This window comes from Talpa europaea (assembly GCF_964194135.1).
Source record: "Talpa europaea genome assembly, chromosome: 3".
NCBI lineage: Eukaryota > Metazoa > Chordata > Mammalia > Eulipotyphla > Talpidae > Talpa > Talpa europaea.
The window spans coordinates 21,489,222-21,511,288 of record NC_140069.1 but is presented as its reverse complement, the minus strand read 5'-3'; the positions used below and the strand labels follow the sequence as shown (position 1 = coordinate 21,511,288).

The following is a 22,067-nucleotide window of genomic DNA, read 5'->3' as shown; positions in this document are numbered from 1 at the left end:
CAGTGAGTATTAACTAAGTTAATGGCTTCACGTTCCTATCAAGTCAGTGGTTAAAAAGAGTCAAAAGTAATATTTAGTTATTTGTATTTACTTTTAGCCCTATAATCTCCACACTTTTCTTACCATGTTGTACATACAGTACAAAATTTCATGCTTGAAATTAAGTCCTCAGTGACTTTATCACTACCATATTTTGATTTCTTTCAGTTGATTCTAAAATAATTCCCAAGGTCACAGAAGTAATACCAAAATATGGCAGCATAAATGGAGCGACGAGGCTGACTATCAAAGGAGAAGGTATGGTTGCCTTTTTATTTAACCAAGGTTGAAGTTTTTTTTTAAGATTTATTTATTTATTTATGCAAGCATCATCGGGTACAATCAGAAGCGCGGGAGGGTGAGAGAATTCACCAGAGTGGGGAACAGAACAGGCAGACTGACAAAACACACTGCTGAGGGCACAGCAGGAGAGGTCTGCACGCCATGTGGGACCCTTGCTGGTGGCCAGGGATCGAACTGGCACTGCAGAGGCTGCGGGCAGCTTTGCAGCCCAGTTCTCAACCGCTGTGCCACTGGGGAGGCCCTAGGGTTGAAGTATTTTAAGGACTTTTTCACAATTAGAGCTTTGTTGTTTAGAAAATATTTCCACTGTGGCTGTTTCTGCTCTTGACCAGAATAATAAAACCCTATCACCTTTGACATCTAGCAGAATTCCCAAGGGTCTCTTTCAACTTAATCATTTGAAGTTGTATTATAATTACTTGCTTAACAATAAGATCTGGATTATAGTGAATGAAATAAATGTCTTTAATCCAGCTCTGCAATATTTGCTTTATTCTTCATGGGTCTAAAAGTATTTAATCTTTTTTTTTAATAAAGTAAAACATATGGGGGGGTTGAAATGTTAGTAAGAGGGTATGCTAGAGAAATAGAATAGTAATGAAAGAGGAAGGGAATTGAAAGCAAAACTTTGGATCCCTTCTCTTGCCACCTAATCCTTATCATATGCTTCATCAAAGCATGGGTTATGTATGACTCTTGCTCCTTGCCTGGGCTTGTGATGGAAACATAGTAGACAATCAATGGATATATTTAATGAGCAAGTCTTCCTAAGATTAAATGGAAATACTGGTTTTTATGGCCATAAAGCTCTGCAATCTAAATGAGAGTAGTATTCAGATAGATACTCATAAATTTTTGAAGGATGGGAAAGAAAATTTTAGAAAGAATATTAACAAAAGCTATTATGTAGTCTTTAAGCGATATGAGGAGTTTTGAGATTCAGAAAATAGAGATGACAAAATATTTGATTATTCTGTTATTATATTGAAATGTCTTTCCATACTTGTAAGTAATATTTCTGCAGAATTTAGCCTTTCAATGATGTGCTTAAAATGGTTTATGCCTCTAAATTGTGAACAGCATATTTTGGATTAAAGTTTTCTTTTTTAGTGTTAAATGCCAGGAAACTATGTATTCATTAAAGACTTGTTTTTAAATATCTTTATCCATAGCTCCATTATTTCGTAAATAGCTGTTATGATAGATTTTGATGCCACTGAGTCTTAAACAGAGATTTACATTCTATGAAAGAAATGCCCAGATTTAAAAAACAAAGCAAAGCAAAATTATAAATCCACCCAGTGATTTTCATCAACCTTGGGACCTGAACTTTTTCTGATGCAGGAACTATGGCTTAAGTTTAAATACATACGTCCATATCCCCCATTGTTAGAAACTGGAAACAGAAAAATAGAACATTCTGTTTTTCTGGTATTTTGGAAGAACATCCTTATTCCTTAAATATAACTTTGGCTCTTTTGTAAACTTTTCAAGTTTATAACCATACTTTGGAGATAACTAAAAACGTGTTAGCATGTGTCTGTCAGAGACTGAGTCAAATCACTATTTTATGTACATTTAGGGAACCCAAGATAGCTGTAGAATGTGTTAAAAACAGTGATAATGAATTTGCAAAACACACCAGAGATCTATAGATGCATGAATGTGGTACTTGAACAAAGTTTATTGTGGTGGAGCTTCAGTCCCATTATTCATCAGTGCTGTCTCTGCCCCATACTCCATGTTTAGTATAGTGTATTGCATGCAGAACAGTTTATAATCACCCAAGAACACTTAAGATATGAAGTTGTAAATGCTAGGTGATTACCTAACTGTTGGTCCTTTGTGACTTTAAAAATGTTTTATTTTTACAAAAGTCATGATGGAAAAATAAAATTCTATATATCTCTCCATTGCTTCCTTGATATTTATGTGATTTCTTTTTACTTTAAAAATCAGTAAGATTTTACTTTTGGCTCTTTATTCTAGATATTTTCTTTTTACTTTAAAAATCAGTAACATTTTACTTTTGGCTCTTTATTCTAGATATTTTTCTATCACAATATCTGGTACATATTTTTGTTATTCTGAAGTGTTGAATTATATAATTTTTATAACGTTAGGGAAAGCACAAGAACTGTGGTCCAATCTGATTGCTTTAACTCCATCTTTTCCATTTCTTATCCTGTGACTGGCGCACGTTCTCTTAACCTCAGCTTCCTTGTAGGTAACATAGGATATTAATTCCTACTTGTTGGTGCTGTTGTGAATATTGAAAAGGATGATGTCTCTCAGACACCATGTGTAGCATCTGCTCCATAAATTAGAGCTATTCTTCTTCTTCTACATTTATGTTATAGGTGTGCTCTCATTCTTCAGGAATTGTCCTCCATCTCTTGCACCTTTCCTTCCCATTAGTTTTGAGTGTTACAGCTTTTATGTAGGGTTATACACTCTCAACTCCACGTTTCTAATCTTAGAGAAACCTAATCAGCCTGCATTGTGCTGATGATTGCTGGCTTTAACTGCACTGGCATCCACCACGCTAGACTCACAAGACCTACGTTTGGTTGCTGTTATCAGGAGACCCAGGTTTGAGTGCCTGGCAACTCTTGTCTCCAGTTTTTCTGCAAAAGAGAAAAAAGTACATCAACATGTCAGGAATTTCTATTTGAAGCCTCAACCTTTTCTGTTTCCAGGCTACACCCAACTCTTCCTGTAATCTTTGTACCTTGGAGTACTTCCAGAGGTACCTTATTTATACCCTCTTTTTAAATTTAGAATTATAGTTTTAAATTAAAATTCTTTTTCTAGGTGATTTCTTTGTATTATTACTTTTTAACTATTTGAAATTAGCTAAAATTTTTGAAGTATTTCTGTGTTTGTTTTTTAAGCAAACTATAATGAAAGTATTTACTGATTTGGGTTCACATTTTCTCAGACATTTTACATATTTCACATAGATAATATGTGCATATATCTCTATGTATACATCTATGAATCAATATACACACACATCTATATCCATATCTATATATGTGATGGTTAAACAACCTTTAAACTAAAAAGAATATCATCTTCTGTTTGGCATTATTTTTTAGAATTGTATTTGTCTTAGTAATGCTGAAGTACAGATTTTTGTTATTCTGTTACTGATGTGACATATGGCGAATAGGAAAGTAAATACATACATCACGTCCTGAACCACACCACAAGTCAAACTTTCCATTCTTTAGTTAATTGCCAGCAACCCGCTGTGTGTTCCAAACTCAATGTGAACTCCAAAGATAAGCAGAAGTTGGCAAAAGTAAGAGTGGGTTTACAAGTAATTTTCTTTTCCGTGTTTTTATGTATCTTCTCATGACTCCACCTTAGCTGTAATTGATGTGCTTCCTCAATTCCTCAGTTCCAAACTGCAAATTCAGTGCAAATACTTTTCACAGGTTAAGTTGATGCTTGTCTTTGCACCTTAGTCTTTCTGGATGAATCCTATTTGGTTAAGGTTTAAGTTTAGAAGAAGAAAGTGATGTTTATTGAAATTCCTACCCTTTATTGAATTTCGATTTACTTTTTCTACATATAAAGGATAGGAGAGGAGCTCAAAACATGGAAGCTCCATGGGTAGCAGGTAATAATTTTGTAATGTGCATTTTAAGTATCATTTTTCTCTGATTCTCACAAGTGTACTTGTTTGGCATCTACAACCTGGATTCGAATCCTGACCACCCACTTAGTGATTTCTGTTTTTTAAAAGGGGGATGTATAATGATACTGAACCTAAATTGCAGGATTTTTATGACTCAAAATAATGGCAGATGTCAATTGCACTCTTAACAAATGAGCCAGGCAACCTACTCAGCACCCCATATAGATCTTCATTTGGTCTTCCTAGCAAATCAATAAGTAGATTGTTATAGTCACTTTTTTTTTTTCTGGTGAGGACACTAAGGCTGAGTTAGTTTATATTTGGAACTTTAATATCCAAGGTCATACTGCAAGGAAATGCCAGAGCTGAGATTTCAGCTCAGGATCCAAAAGGCCCTACCACCTAGCATTCAGCTTTATCCATTCTTGGAGGTTAGGGATTAACATTTGATAAACATCTGGCACAGTAAAGTACTACTTTCAATCCTACATTAATCTGTGCAATAGTCATCATTTCTAACAAGCCTTTGTAGAACACTGAAAATGTTCAATAATTTAAAAAGCAGTCACATCACAGATATCTGGCAATCCAATCCAGCCATTGTAGTTATTTAATGTGAGCACATATTATAGTGGTGATAGTTTTACTGAAACATACTTAAAAACTACTGACAATGGTAAAAACCTAATGTTTATTTCTAATATTCCTAATATAAATACATAGGATTTACAAAGTTAAATCTACGTATCTGGGTTTATCTATTTGGTTATCTTTACTGATCTTGTTTATTATTGTACTGTGGGACAATGTAGGGTTGTAAGTTCTGAAATTTAATAACTTATAAATTATTATCAGTCTTTTATTGTAAAAGAAAGTTTTTCATAACTTCAAGGATATTATTAATCATTATTTTGACTACAGTGATGTTTTAATGTTAAGCACTAGTGATATTTAGAGGAAAATAATATTTAAAAGTACATTTTTAGAACTCAGAATTTAGGAATTGTATACTTTGAAGAAATCTGGCAAAAACTGTATACCAATTTAACTTTATTCCAAGAATATTGTAATAGACAACTTCATAGACTCACTTTTCGTATGAGCATGTTAAGTGCCTCTTAAACATTTTTATTAGCATATTTAATTATAGAATTTAATTACTAGAGCATTATAGAATTCATCTTAACTACAGGCTGTATTTCTTTTTTTTTCCCTAAAGATTTATTTTTATTTATTTATGCAAGTACTGTGCCTTTAACTCCTTTGCCACAGGGAGGCCCCCAGGCTGTATTTCTTGAGTTTAATTCAAAATTGATTGTTGTTCCAACAATATAAAACACTTTTATGTTCCAAAAATTACTAAATTTATGCTTAATTACTTCCAAATCTGGTTTTGCATTTCCTACATTATACTAAGACTAAAATAATTTTCTACTCTGTTTCATGTCATTCATTTCTCTGATTTTGTTGGAGCACACAGTTAGCATAAAAACACACAATTATTTTACCCACTTGAAAAAAAAAGTGAAATCATTAACCTTTCCCTTGCTTCACACCCACTCTATCTACTACGCTATTTCTCTGTTTTTCTTTATAGTAAAACTCCCCCAAAATGTTTCATGTATTTGTTCTCTTCACTTACGGTATTCTAATCTCTTGAAGCCTTGCCAAAAAGTCATTTATTCATGACTCACTGAAATATCATCCTCACTGCTGCGCACTCTATTCTCTCTCCTGCTCCTAGTCTGTATTCTCAGAAGTGCAGATGTTTGGTGACCCTTGGAAAATGTTATGTCAGATCATGCCACTCCTCTTTTTCAAAGCCTCCACTGGTTCCTCCTCATGAAGTTAATCTAAATGCTTCAATTTTTGGTCTTATCTCTTACCACTTCTTCTCACTCATAATTTTCCAACTATGTTTGCTAATTCCTGAATCCACAAATGTGCTTGTACCATGAGGAACATCGTGTTCCTTTTATGTGAACTGCACTTCCAGTAGATACTGTCATGACTTAGTTCTGAAAAACTTCCTTGATCATATATCTGATGCCTCCCATATCCCAGAAACAGGATTGGAAGATCAAAAAAATTCTGGAAAGTGGCATGTGAGTGCATTAGTAATATGTACACAAAGCATACAGATCTATTTGTCTCAAGTCAATTCTCATAAGAGAGTGTCCTTCACAGAGGAAATAAAACAACAGCTTGATTGCTTGACTCAGTCAGGAGCTTCTGTGCTGGGCCACTTCAGTGCTAGTGCTTGTGCAATGACCCATGGACAGAGGAGCCATTGGATAAAGGCTGTGCATGGGCCAAGCCTATGGACTCCCTTTCACCAAAGCAGAGCTACTTAATGTTATTGCTGAATACTTGATTGCCAGTGATCAGCACTGAGCTTTCCATGAAAAAGTCCACCCAGCCAGGCAGTGACAAGTTGACTGAATCACTCTCCTCTTATGGAGAGCACAGAGACTCATTATATCTGGTTCCCTACTCTACCCTACTCTAAATAAAGGTTTTGTCTTCTTTTTTACAGTGCTTCTGTCAGCCCCATCTTCTGAGAGGTTACAGTCTGATTTACTGCTATGAGAGTTCATAAAATAGTGTCTCAGCAAAAGGAACCTATTTTATAGTAGTAACATTTGTGCTAACAGGCACGTGGCCATGAATTCTGTCATGAACTGCCTCACCCTGAAACATATGGCCCTGCAGAATGGTGAACACCCTATAAAGGACACAGCTAACATCCCAGCTTGGGGACAACCTCCTGTGGATTAGCACGCTGTCCTCCACCATAGGCATATTATTGAGCCCAAGGCAGACACAGGCTGTTGTTTCTTGGCAAATAAAAGACAAGGAATTGGAAAAGAAATTACTTCCCTTCATTATCACTCCAAGTAATCCAGAAACTGCATCAGCTTTCTGTCCTTATAATTTTAGGTTCTTTTGGATTTGGGGTCTGAGTTTCCAGCTAAGGAATATTTCTATCAGGCATCCTAATATGGGTTCCACTGAACTCAAACTACCACAACTACTTGATCAGTTTGAATTCATCAAACATCATTAGTAAACTGCTGGTGATAATCAATTCTGATAATCGTGAAGGGCTAAGGTTGCTTTTTCCTAACGCAGATAGGGAGGTGTATGTCTGCAATTCAGGGTTTTTGTGGGGCATTTCTTGGTTTCTACTTCTAATAATAACTGTGAATAGACAATTGCTGAAAGCACAACTTCACAAGGGCAGAGAAAGGGCTCAGATCTTCAAGATGAAGGTTTGTGTTACTTCATTATCTGAATGCTGGCAAAGGATAAGGGGTTTCTATAATAACTAACAGGTGACTTGGCAAATATCAATTATAGCCTCACAACTACTTGTATTAATGTGGCTTGTACCTTGTTGCGCCACCCCTCTTGTATATTAAACCTTCAGCAGAGCTTTTAACTGGCCCCCACCTTGGAAACTTGAAAATGGATTGTACTTAAAATGTCTGGCATTATATCTGCAGCAATGTGAATGGAACTAGAAGGAATTATGCTCAGTGAAATAAGCCAGAAGGAAAAAGAAAAATATCGGATGGTTTCACTTATAGCAGGAATATAGGGGAACCAAATAAGACATCAGTGTTAAAAAATAGTACAAAACACAACAAAGCAAAAATGGACAATTATAAATCAGACCTACTGCAGGAGAGGAGGAGGGAGAGGCATCAGAGGGAGGGAGGGAGGAGCACAGGGGGCTGAGGTGATGGTGCACGGGTGCCTTGGGGAAGGAAACTCTATGGGGACTACACCTGAGGGGGTGGGGGGAAGCAAATATTGTTTAAAAAAAAACAATGATGGGCCTCCCTGGTGGCTCAGGCGGTTGAGTGCCATACCGTGAAAGCTGTCTGCAGCCTCTACAGCGCGGATTTGATCCTGGCCAGCAGGCGAGAATCCCACATGGTGCAGCAGACCTCTCCTGTCTAACCCGCTGCTCCCCTCAGCAGTGTATTTCAGTCAGTCTGCCTGTTCTGTTCCCTGCTTTGGCTCTGGTGAATCCTCTCACCCTCCCTCGCATCTGGCCTGTACCCCGGTTCTTGTATAAAAATAAATAAATCTTTTAAAAAAACTGATATGAAAAATAAAAAAAAATTAAAAAGATAAAATGTATGGCATGAGCTTATTTTTATGGTGCAAAAACTCACCTATAGAAGATGCCTTTTATTCTCAGCCTAACATTCTGGTTCTGTTGCCTTAAGTCTAACCACACCTGTAGCAAATATGTAGCAAATAGTTTCCTGTAGACTTTGATTCAGTTTTATCTTCAGCTTCTTGCCTGTGAGTTTGCACAGCCTGTCATTGTCTACTCTTTCAAGGCTTCTCTGGTACAGTGACTTGGGACATGGGTTATAGATTGGGTGCAGCCTGACAGTGCATGAAGCCTTCTTTCCCCGCAGGGGAACCCTCAACAGCTTGCTACTGACTGCTGCTGAGAGGTACTTTCTTTTCCTTAGAAGTTCTCAGAAAGAGTGAGCCCCATATGTCCTCGAGGTGTTCTGATTTTCTTTTTTCAACTTTTATTCTCCCTTGCCCCTTAAAATCAGCATCCAAATAAACTGGAAGTCCTCACCTCAGATAATGATTTAAAGAACTCCAGGTAAAGACTATCTGTCATAAAATAGGTCTTTTCCTGATATTCTCTTCCTATCCCCATGAGCTTGCCTTTTTCATAGTAGTTATCCCCAGACAGATAGCATCTGGTGATAGCTATCTATCATGTCTATCATCTATTGATATCTATACCTCACCCCAAGCTAGCACTAGCATATATTACTTCATTCCTTTGCATATAACAGCACCTGGCAAATTGTATATTCTCAAGTATAACTTTTATGAATAACTTATTTAAATATCATTTTTATGCTTCCAAAGAGGTTTACACTCATAAGGGTAAATATGAAAGAGGTGACTGCTTACTTCAGTGCTGTTCCTTATTATTTATTGAATTATGCAGTACTGAATAAGAATCGTTAAAACTCTGAAAATAAGGCCTCCCCTGGTGGCACAGCGGTTGGGCACTGGGCTGTGAAGCTGCCCGCAGCCTCTGAAGCGCCGGTTCGCTTCCTGGCCACCGGGGAGGGTCCCACTTGGTGCGATGGACCTCTCCTGACGCCCGCTGCTCCCCTCAGCAGTGTACTTCGTCAGTCTGCCTGTTCTGTTCCCCACTCTGGCTCTGGTGAATTCTCTCACCCTCCCGTGCTTCTGACTGTACCCAGTGCTTGTATAAATAAATAAATAAATCTTAAAAAAAAAACTCTGAAAATAGAATTGCATTAATAATACAATTATTATGCTTTTTCTAGGTTTTGCTCAAGCAAATGAATTTAACTATGGAGTTGATGATGCCGAGTTGGGAAACAGTGTGCAATTAGTTTCTTCTTTCCGATCAATTTCTTGTGATGTAGAAAAAGATTCAAGTCATTCAACTCAAATTACGTGCTATACTAGGTATGATTTAAAGTATCTTTCATAACATCATTTTCATCATCAGATTCATATTTATACATATTAGTATGGTAATAGTTTTATCACTGGCTATTCTTATATCTTTCTGATTATTACTTATTTTGTCTGATTTTGTAATGTTTAGTCTTACACATTTTTTGTATTCAATTATGATTTCCCCTTGTATTAGCATCATGCAAGTATATTCTATATCCTTTCCCAGGTTATTAGAGCTATTATCTTATCATTATTGATCTCTTTTAGAAGATAAATGGCTACTATTAAATTGTAATGATGCTCCTCAAAATATCAAAATTATACCTTCTTGTCCAGTTTAATTTTATTCAAAATCTTGACATAGTCATTAAAATTAAAGATGATCATTTTGTGTGGTGACATTTCAAGTTCTTTACTATCATCACAAATTGATGTTTGTTATTAGCAACTTGGGGGGAAAATTAATCATTTTAAATTGGAACTTTCAGTATTGAAACAGGTAACATACTCAAGAGAATTAATCTACATTAAGTTTGTTTGCAGTTTTTCAGCAGCAAAATCTTACTTAGGGGGAAGTTTGATTCATGTTTTTAAACAAAGCATAATATAAAACAGTAACATGTTATTATTTTAAGTGATTCTATCTACATTTATTATTACTTTAGTTGTAGTCTAAATTCTAGTGTACTTAGAATAACGATGGGCCTGTGGTTCACAAGGTTAAAATTTGCAGTACAGAGTTCAGAATGGAAATCACCCTTGTGTAATATAGAATGAAATTTAGTTGCATGTCAATTAGAATTTTACACGCTATTGAAAAATGATAGTCTGTGGCAGTATTTTTCAGTAATACTATACACTGATAAAGAAGTTACTGTACTCATATCCTTAATTTGCTTTCCAGACCAATGCCAGAAGATTCCTACACTGTTAGAGTCAGTGTGGATGGGGTTCCTGTTTCAGAAAATAATACCTGCAAAGGTCATATCAGCAGCCAGGCATGCAGCTTCAAAGTATGTGGCATCTCCTCTTTAACTTATCTGTAGTTGATTTTGTACTTTTTCCCTGTAGAACTGAGTATTTATTTTTGAAATTTTTACAGCTTGCCCCATATGTAATTATCCAGCCCATATGTAAAAATAGATTAGTGTGAAGCTAAGAATAATTTCACCTAATTTTAATTATCTTCTATAGTAATAGAATCTGTCATTCTTTGTTTTCCCTTTTAATTTAAAGGGGATTAATTTATTAACAAATTCAACTTGACACATTCAAATTATTTTCTTGTTCATACTACTTTTTCTCTTTCTCCATTTCTGTTCGTGGTTGGATTCTCCCTTATTTTCATCAGACTTACCTTCACTGTAAATTGAAACATAACTTTTTTCCTTTCTTTATGTATTTCTGATGTAATGAAATGAAATGTGACTTCAGGTAGCATAGGAGCCTTTTGAAGTGCAGCTACTGTAAATGTATTATGTTTAATAATACATTTTCTTCTAGCACCATCCAATATATATTTTTAAATTATGTTTTAACCCTTCAGTTGCTGAGTACTGCAGTATTCCAATGTAAGGTCAAATGTTGAAGACAGTCACCAAGAAGCTCTGTCCTCAAGAAGTTACTATGACTCTCAAATATAATGCCAAATATGATCACTAAATACCTCTGGCATCTTTCTCTCTCCCTGAGTGTAGAGTCATGCTTTGTTTCCTAGTATGCAACAACTTGAAAGGGCCCCAAATAACAAAATTCGGCATCTCAAATCGAACTTCTATTTCTTCCTAAACCGTCTTTTGGACTCAGAAACCTCTTACCATCTTTGCTTTCTCCCTTGTGTTTATTTTCAACTCCACAGCTACCCAAAAGCAGACCATAATTTATCCTCTAAATTAACTCTTAAGTTCATCATATTTGCTTTCCTGCCATGGCCTTTACTTTGATTGCAGTCTTGTTGTTTCTCACCTGTTATCACTGTCTCCTCTTCTTCATTGCACTATTCATTTGTACCCTTCAAAAACAAATGTTATTATCATTTCCCCTGCTCAATATTTCTTCTTCATTCATAATCTATAGGTTTCCTTTATTGAATCGCAGTCTGGAACCGGTTCTGTGTCCATCAGCTCTACTAACATTCTGTCTAACCAAGGACACAAACATCTTATCCACTTTCTAATGAGTCCTGCTCATCACTCAAGATTCTTAAAATCACCCCAGGCAGAGCTAAGTGCTTTGCTTCACTAGATCTATCACTTGTATAGAGGTTTAGTGCTATAGCTCAGGATTCAAATATAGACTTTATTATTTACTCTGACTTAGTCATAGAGAAACTATGCTTCAGTCTCTTCATTTTCTGTACAGTGAAGATATGTAACATGGAAATGTTATAGCTTCATTGTGATGATTAAACAATACAAAACTATTAAGACAGTCAGGAAGCTCTGACACATTGTAAATACTGCATTTTGATGTTTTTATCTATTCTACATATTACTGTTTTAGTACCTAGTCCACTATACAGTGATTATATTTTATTATGGATCAGAGGACTTTATTCATCTCTATGTTCCTAAGAACAAGCATTCATTCTGTTCTCTCCACATCCCATTTGGTATCATAATTCTTAAGAATTATACTTGCATAGTTTTATAAAATTATCATTACATCGATTACTAAAGCTTTGTAACTCTCCAAGTTTTGCTTCTTTGTTTTTAGAATATGCTTTGCTATTTTTTCTTCCCAGACTTACCTAAAGGGGGTCTTACAATTTTATTCCACCAAAACACTGAAAGTCTTTTCTTTATTCTTTTTTTTTTTTTTGCTCACCTCCTTGTTTGCCTCAAATTACTAAAGGTCTTTTTACCTGAAAGCCTGTTACTGTGGTTTTACTTATACTGATAACAAAAAATAATTGAAATTTAAAATTCCTTCTAGAAACATTCTGAATGAAAGACAAATTTTTTATGATCAGGAAAAAACTTGAATAATCAGATTAATAATATTCTAAACTATATTTCTTATGTAAAATGGAATGTTTTGACAATCATTTTATGGATATTATTTAAATATATTTTGTATGGAGAAGAGACTATGAGTAAAACTGGAAACAAAACAGAGATGGATGTTTATTAATATTATTATTTTACAGGCAAAAAGTTTCAGAACCCCAACAATAAGGAGCATTACACCTTTGTCTGGAACTCCAGGTCTGCTAAATGACAGCTGAAATAATTTTTTGGCTTGTGGTAGTTAATTTACTTTTAGAATACACAATTATTATGATACCTGAAAATTTGTAAATAGCATTTTTTCCATTATGAAATAACTCCCATTATTTTAAAGTCATTTTTTAATGCCTGTTTCTGAATCTACTATAATGTATTTAACTTTCCCCAATTAAACATTTAGCTGGCTTCCAGTATTCATTATAGAAAATATAATTATGCCAGTCTGTGACCCTATCAGAAATAAGTGAGAATGCCCTTTTCTTTAACTTGGGAATTTTATCTATCTATATCTATACTATATCGATATAGATATGTAGGGTTTTTACTATTTTTTCCATTTTTTGATTTATGTAATTAAATTTATTATAATATCTATTTGTATTTCTTCTCTTATAGATTACCTATTTTTGTCCTTGAATAAATTTAAGACTAGTCATTTTTCCCATACTAACTTACAAGAATTTCTATATATATCTTAAGAATAATAACTATATATCGTATGAAAGTGGGAATTTTTTCATTTATCTATTGCTTTTAAATTTATTAATATTTCCTTATTCAGACCCCTATCATTTCATTATCAAATATGTAAATCTTAACTTTTGTTAGTTCTTCCTTCATTTTTATGCCATAGAAAACCCCACCATCCAATGATATAAGTATTATATAATTTTCACTTAATTCTCAAGAGGTTTAATGGTTTTATTTTTATATTTAATTTTTATTTCACTTAGGATAATTTTTTTGTTCATATGGAGATCTTATTTTTCTTCAAATAGTGACTTCTTTACTATGAATGCTTATAATACCTCTTAAATACTATAAATGTTTCTTCATGTTTTATTGTATTCACTAGAACTTTTAGAACAATGCTAAACTGTAGTGGTGGGCATGAAAATGTTTTTACTGGAAAACCTCTGTTTTGATATTAAATGTCTGGATATATAGGTAGATAACCTTATACAAAGCTTTTGGTGTGTTTATAGGAACATTAATAACAATACAAGGCAGAACCTTCACTGATGTCTATGGAAGCAATACTGCACTAAGCTCAAATGGGAAAAATGTTAGGATTTTAAGGTAAATTTTCAATGTTGAAGCATATTCTTATAACTCATAGATCGAACATCTTACTCCAAAATGGTAGGTCCAATGACATTGAAAGCCACTGCAATGTGATAACATTAACCAGTATTTTTTTCAGCCATATTATAGAAAGAAAGATAGACTGTTGGATATTCTTTGACATGGAAGCAATGACCAATATTCTTTTCATTTTTGGTCTGACAAATCCATCTTATATTATGCTTGATTTTATAAATGGAAGGCAAGTTCAGGAGTATTAAAATGAAAATCATAGACCTTTATTACTGGAAAACTTTGTTGCATAGTCTGACTCACTCATTTTCCACACACACACACACACACACACACACACACACACACACTGAAGCTCGGCAATCCACAACTAATTCAAGATCAGGAGGATCTAAGTCATCTAAAATGCAATTTGTCACTTTCTCTACCACACTCTGGTGTACAGAATGTTGACACTAAAGATGGTCAATGACTTAATAACAGCCTAGGATTAACCCCTGCTTCCTCTGTTTATCAGCTGTGGAACAAATAGTAGCATTGCTGGTTATCTATAATTAAAAAATAATTGTTCACAATTTACATTGGAAAGTAGCATCGTCACTAGGCTATCTTCCTGTACCACAGGTGGGGTGATCTCAGTCCTTAAGGATGAAAACCCTGTTCATTTCTTGTAGGAGAAAATACAGAATCTTGACTTTCAAGTTGCTCCAGGCTGATTGCATGCATGCATAAAACAGAAATGGATAAGTTAAATGACCATGAGGCAGGATTTAGAGTTTATTAAATATTAAAAAGATAATTACATACATGCATGTACATACATAATTTTGTAAAACAAACAACTTGAAAGTTTTTTTAAATGGAGTAAAGGTGATTTATGTGGCATTTTATGAGGTAGAGCTCAAATCTCATTTGCATGCTTATATAATTTCTAGAAATGTACATATTGATTCCTTATTTAGTAATAAAAGAACAACTTACTGGAGAAACAAATATTTATTCAACGTTCTATTGGTGGATGTGGTGTTGTGACAGACATCTGAGAAGGTGTGCACCAATTTCCCTAAATCATCTACCATGTCGTAAACCAGTTACCGCTATTAAAAATATACACATATATTTAACATTTTATACAGATGACTTAGCATATAATTTTATACAGATGACTTAGCATAAAGATCATGTTTGCTTCTGAGTAGAATGGCTTATTTTCTAATTTTTAGATGACAGTTTGCAAGTCATTCTACCCAAAGTGATACCAGGAAAAAGAGAGCTTAACTTTCAAAATGAGATTCCTTTTTTCCTTCACTATAACCAAAATTTACTTCTACTTAATACAAAAGAAAAGATGGAAATTATGTCATGAAATCACAGAATCCCATTTGAAGTCTTCTCAGATTTAGGCTACCCTTGTACTCTGTAAATCATGGACACTCTGTCAATATAGGAAGATTTCTCTCACACCTATTAATGAGAAGGGCAAAGGTCTCATAGCTGCATTTATCTTCTTTCTATCATGCTATTTGTGGCACTAGGGTCCCAGAGGCATTTCCCTGTGCCTGAATTTTCTTAGTAGGGACTGATGGCCTGTGTACTGAGCACGAAGTCTAGAGATCAAGTGCTCAAAGCTGCTTTTGATTCACACAGATCTCGTCAGTTGGGTAAAATTTGCAAATTCAGACAACTACATATTTATAGAGGCTGTGCAAATGACTTGAGGATCTAGTGACTACTAAGAGCTTTTGGTCCAATAAAGTCCATGAGAAAAAATTTCGTTATTTTTATTTAAAACCAAATACAGTAGTATCATCATAGACAGGCAAACCCAGACAAGTGTGGGGATCACTGGGTATGGTTAAAAGCATGCCCCCAGCTCTACTCTCTGATTTGGACAAGCTCTTTCACCTTCTGCCTCAGTTTCTTCATCTATAAAATGAAAGGATAATAGTTATTAACCCACAAAACAGTTGCAAGGATTAAATGAACATAGTAAGGGCCTATACCTGTTGGCTGTGAAATTTACTATTTAAGTGCAGTGAGGCAAAAGGTTGGAAAGAGAACATGAGCGTGAACATGTCTTCTATAATGGATATATTCAGTTTATTTTCTTTGCAAGCCTAAAATAATGATCAGCTGAAAGGATTTGGGTGTAAAAGTTTATTAAAAGGTCCTTTCTTTTTATATTTCATGTTTCTACTGTGCCTAATCTTTTGAGTTTGGGATTTGCAATCCCAGAAGTAGGCGGTACATCCTGGTGCTGCAAACAATGCAGTACCAGTTAGTTACCTGCAAGTCTCCAGTAACAGCAGATTCTATCTCCCTTGGTCTACCTGGTCATCTAGGGAGATGCAAAAACTCATGTTCGCTCTGCAGCCTAACCCTGCCTCTTCTCAGCTTCTTTAATTTTTTTAAAATTTAATTTAATTTAAAAAATTATATTATGTTTTATTGAGTTAATGTTGGTTTACAACAACATATATGATCTAGGAGCAGAGGGTCACAACTCTTCCGATGTGTGTTACCACACCACACCCACCTCCTTAATTCCCATTTCAATCTCCTGGATACTATTCCCTTCATCCTGATTACTTTGCAGGGTCTCTGCTGTGGACTGAGTTTATTACTTATGCTTTGAAACTTATTGCAAAATGTTTTGTATTTTAATTAATTGAACTACAGTGGCAGAGTTCCCATTATCTCTTTCTGTGTTTTCTACTCCCAAAAAATTAATCACTTTCTAACACACCAAATATGTTATGATTATCATGTTTGTTATCGGTCCCTCTCATGACAGTCCCACAAGGACAGTGACACTCGTCCTGTTCACTGATGTGTTCTGGTACCTACATCAAGGAAAGCTACATAATAAGTGTTCAATAGATTTTTGCTGAATAAATGAGTGAAGGCTACTATTATGTGATTTAGAGAAGAAATATAAGGTGCCAGTTAGCTTGGTGGGAGGAGAGCATTTTTGAAGCGATTTATTAAACATAACTTGATCTTTTCTGACTAAATATTTATACAGAGTTTATATTGGAGGGATGCCCTGTGAGCTTCTCATACCACAATCTGATAATTTGTAAGTAATTCAAGTATATTTATTTATTTATTTATACAAGAACCGGGGTACAGGCCAGATGCGCGGGAGGATACGAGGATTCACCAGAGACAGAGAGGGGAACAGAACAGGCAGACTGACAAAATACACTGCTGAGGGGAGCAGTGGGTGTGACAAGTGAGTTCTGCAACGCCATGTGGGACCCTTGCCAGCTGGGATCGAACTGGCTGCAGAGGCTGTGGATAGCTTCACAGCGCAGCACTCAACCGCCTGTGCCACCAGGGGAGGCCCTCAAGTACTTTTTTTTAGGAAAATAAATAGTAGATATTGGCACATAGTTTAAATAATCATTTCTAGCAATATTGCATACCAAAATGCTTTATAATACATCTACATATAATATTTTGTATAAATTATGAGATATGCAGTATAAATTACATTATTAATTATAGTATTAATTACAGTATTATTTTATGTAGTAAGTTAGCAATCATTATATACTTAAATATAATCTCCCCTGTTGTCTCTAGTATGGTATAATGAGAGCTATTATTTAAACCATTGTGAGAAGAAATGTTTTGAGAAATATCACTATCAAATAATTGTTTCACCTGGTAATATTTTAAACTCTTTAAAAGAAATCTCAATGAAGATAGCCAGATTAATCTCCACATGCTTAATAATTAAAGTTTTATTCAAGTATCTTCAACCAGGCTAGGAAATACCTTCATTTTATAAAAAGTTTGGTTGTACCACACTTTCTACCTTGATATATATTCTGAAATTAATGAGATTTTTTTAAGGAAGCACAATATTTAAAAAATGTAATATCCATATAAACTTTGAAATTAACTTATATATTTTGTTAGGTATGGTGTAAAACTACATCATCCAAATGGAGATATGGGGTCTATAATTTGTAAAACTACTGGAACTTATATTGGTAAGCATTGATCTTTTTTTTTCAAAGATTTTACTTTTTTATGCATAGAAGGATGGGGTGTTGGTCAGAGGTGCAGGGAGTGAGAGATTCACCAGAGTTAAAGTGGGGAGCAGAACAGGCGCATCTATTGAAATACACTGCCTAGGGAAGCAGCAGGCAAGACAGAAGCGGTCTGCTGTACCATGTGGGCTGACCAGGGATGGAACTCATGCTGCAGTGGCTGGTGATGGCTTGATAGCTCTGAGACTTTAACCCCTGCACCACCAGGGATGCCCTGATGATTATTCTTCACAAATCTCGTAGATGACTCAATTTCTTTGTTTCGTATTCTCCCTGACTTCCCTCAACACTCACCTCTTCTTAAAAATTAGCATTTCTTCTTTCCCTTGGCTTCTTTACAGTTGTATAAAAATATACATGAACTACCTTTTCTCTGGGTTGACATTTCAAGTCCTCTTGTTCAAATTACTCCTTTTCTTTTTCTTCTGTCATGCAGAAAATTCTATGACTAACATAACTTTTTTCTGTCAGCATAATTTTCCTCTGTTTTTCTCTGGCTGTATGTCCTCCAGACACATCAGTCTTTTCATACTTGAATGAGCTTCATTCCCTTCTGTCTCAGGCCCTTCGCAAGCTTCTCATCCCAAGCATTTTGGATAAAATTTCATGCTGTGAAATAAACCTTTTCTGATCCCTTCCATTCTCTAACTTTGCCCTACTTTTCCTTGCTAACCCTATCACCATTTTCAGTTCTCTGTTACAGTCCTTGCTCTTGAAGGACTGTGTCCTCCACTGACAATATAAGAGCAAGCTGCACTCACCCTGCATCTGACAATACATAACTGCATAGCTCTGGAATGGACATGAAATTTGAGGGGAATATATTTACATTTAGGTTCTCATAATTTTTCATTCATTGCTATTTTTTGTCAGTTTTTTCCAGTTATAAATAACCTTGAGACATCTTACTATGTATATTTTAAAATAGTGAGTGCTTTGTATAACTCCTTATTTTTATTACTTTGAGGATTTATAGATGGTTGCATAATTACAGTTTTAATTTTATATTTCTTTGCTTTTAAATCAGTTTTATAATACATAACTATCATTCTCCTGTGGTTGGGAATGTAATTGATTGTGTATTTTAATTAATTCCAGGTCATCACAATGTCAGCTTCATCTTAGATAGTGATTATGGAAGGTAGGTCCTTTTGTAAATAACAATGTTTATAATTAATTCAGCTTGTAAAGTGAAAGAGTAACTTTACTTTGTGCCATAAATCCAGGGATTAAAAATTAATCAGTTTCTTCCTCCAAATTAGCATTTAGGGGGTTTGTAATTCCCTTTCACTCATAATTTGTGTTTCAGACATGCCCTGTCAACTGTTGTGAAATCTTGCATTACCTAAAATGGTAGAAGTCTTTGATATTGAAAAAGTGTTATTCATGTCTTACATCATTTCTGAGTTAATTCTCATTTTTTTGCTAAACTAATTTAATTCGACTTGAACTAATGTAAAAATAATTAAAACTTTATGGTTTATATTATCTGATAATGGCTCTTTTAACATATTATAACATACAATGATATGAAAAATGGTAGTTACAGATTTCCATTTTCCATCTTAACAGCAATGCTAATAATTTGTATTTATGATTTTAGTCAAATAAGAACTCACCTCCAGATATCCTACATGTTAATTTCAACAAGAAAGGTCATCATTATGTTTATAACATAATGAACATTTAGTGGCAGACATAGTATTAATTACCTAACCCATATTATCTAGTTTAATCTTTCCCAAATCCTATATATTGAGTGCTATAATCCACTCCATGTTGCACCAGGGGAAACTGAGACTTAGGACGGTTAAGTAATTTGCCAAAGGATATTCAATCTGTAGGAAGCAGTGCTGGTATGTGAACACATGGAGTCTACTTCTAGAACCTGAGCACTTCTTTCCAGAGGCTGCTATGAATGACGGAAAGTTTCAGCCACAGAACTCTTCTCTATTTAAATCTTCATCCAGGATTCTGTGCCATGACGATGTCACTCCACTCCTAGGTGCCTTTGCAAACATGTAGGGGCATTTCTTGGTTGTCATAGTAACTCGAATGTGTTATAGTTGCCCTTGTGGGCAGGACTATAGTGTGCCAGACCTAATTAAATTGTTTTGCCAAAATATGATCATGTCTCCCATTGAGAAAATAAGCCACTGAGCCAGAAACTAAATAAGTCACATTTTTTTAGTCCTCTAGTACCAATATAACTGTAGGACATCAATGGGCAGATCTGTGTGTTTAGTTGTTTTGTCTGAAGAGAGACTCAAGGATGAGAAATTTGAAAAGAACAACGATACTGCGATGAAAGTAGATATTGTTTCTGGCCAGTGGTCAGAGACTGCAAAAGAGGGTAAGGTTTGGTCCTCCATGTATAGAACTGCATTGAGTTGGTGAGACTAAATCTAGTATTTTCTGTTTCTAGACACCTAAAGGCCATAGGTTTATAACAAAGTGATGCCTGGGGTGGACACTTGATTATAAATCACTATAGACTGAACCAAAACCATGAAGATGGGTATTCTCATTCAAAGGCAAACCAGGGTGGATTATGTATATATGGTGTGATTTACATGGGCCATATACCTTAGAGTCCATGACATAAAACTTTGTTAGTCCTTTGCAAGAACTCAACCTATATACATATAACTTGATAAGACAGGGCAATAGGATTTTATTAAGATATTAGAGAATCATATTAAAAGCAACAACTTCCTGAACTATATAAGGTTCTTCAATGCTCTCAATATCATTGCACTGAAGGTGACAAAAATTAATTCTTAGTTCTGAGCCAGTATGAAAAGGTATTAATTGCCAAATCCATCATGTATATATCTCAGCAAGAAAAAATTATCCAAAAATAGGTTTGAGTACAATTGATAAGTATGCATAAATCAATTTGCTTCATTAACATACTCTGAACCTTTCAATGAAAAAAAAAAGCCATTATTTTTTTGCTATAATTTAGCAAAAATACTGCATAAAATTGCTGATTTTGTGATGTTGACATAATTCCTTTTTTTAAAGTCTATGTTCTTTTGTATTACTATCTCAGAATGATAAAATTGTATTTCTATATAAAAAAATCTTAGGAATTGAAGATAACAATGTGACATTTACAGAATGATAAAATTGTATTTCTATATAAAAAATCTTAGAATTGAAGATAGCTGTTAACAATGTGACATTTACTTCTTTAGAGCTTAGTTTTATGATTGCATGGCATTTTAAAAATGCTAAATCATTTTGTAAATTATAAAATCCATATTTTACAAATTTCAGGGGCATTCCTAAATATCAAATAAACTAATTAAAGACCATGTGGCATCTACTCTGTATCTCTTTTAATAGCCAACCTCCCCTCTGCTATTACCCCAAGTTCAAACAACAGCTGTTCCAAACTGATAAGGTTCAGATGAGGCTGACTTAATTGAGAAATGCCTGGTCATTATCAATGAATTAGTGAAAATCACCTCAGTGTCAAACCAAATAAATTACATTCAAATTTTATTTCAAGAGGCAATTTTCCCACCAACTTAAGAAGCACAGTTAATATTTCAGATGTAGGATCTGACCCTATACAAGATTGTTGGAACTACCATAATTTCAGGTCTTTGGAAATCAACTGAAAGGTTTATGCCATAAAAATATAAAGTCCAGTATGAACTTCTTAAATAACTAATTTAGCATAAACTATATCCAGGGACTCATTAGTCTTGCAAATGCACATTTTAATGGCTGGGTTACATTTACAGGAAAGTGAACTGTTTGTCTTAACCACAGATTTACATTATCGTTTCAATTTTAGATCACTGTGTTATAATTGTGATGAAGGGGCTTTGAATATTAATATTTGGATTTCTTAACATTTCTAATTATAAATTTCATTGAGGTCATTACAAGAACAGCGTTTAATTTCTAGGATCAGACTCCTTCCCTTCCCAAACCTCTAGGCTATGAAAATGCAAGTGTATATCAGAAAATATGAACAGACTCTGTATTTATTAAAGATTTAAATCTGATGTGTTATTGCTAGTTGCTGTCACCCCATTGTCCTCTCAACAAATTATGGCAGGTGAAGAGAACTACACATATTAAGAGCCAAGGATTGAGACTCAAATTCTGTTTCTGCTACTTACTCTCTTTGTGATCTCAAGTAAGAGAAGTAAATTTTGAGTTTTACCTACCTCATGGGGTTGATATAATAATTAA

At 34.6% G+C, this 22,067-nt stretch overlaps 1 protein-coding gene across 1 annotated transcript in view; it reads left to right on the top strand.

Annotated features, from left to right (window-relative positions):
• Nucleotides 1-22,067, top strand: part of PKHD1L1 (PKHD1 like 1) — a gene marked incomplete at both ends in the record, with an annotated part of 139,420 nt that overhangs the window by 1,929 nt on the left and 115,424 nt on the right. Inside the window, 8 exons of the mRNA XM_084229761.1 lie at nucleotides 208-297; nucleotides 9,331-9,475; nucleotides 10,374-10,482; nucleotides 12,618-12,675; nucleotides 13,683-13,776; nucleotides 16,820-16,873; nucleotides 17,722-17,795; nucleotides 18,954-18,996. Of these exons, the coding sequence (XP_084085887.1) occupies nucleotides 208-297; nucleotides 9,331-9,475; nucleotides 10,374-10,482; nucleotides 12,618-12,675; nucleotides 13,683-13,776; nucleotides 16,820-16,873; nucleotides 17,722-17,795; nucleotides 18,954-18,996 (667 nt within the window). The remainder of the gene's footprint in view (nucleotides 1-207; nucleotides 298-9,330; nucleotides 9,476-10,373; nucleotides 10,483-12,617; nucleotides 12,676-13,682; nucleotides 13,777-16,819; nucleotides 16,874-17,721; nucleotides 17,796-18,953; nucleotides 18,997-22,067) is intronic.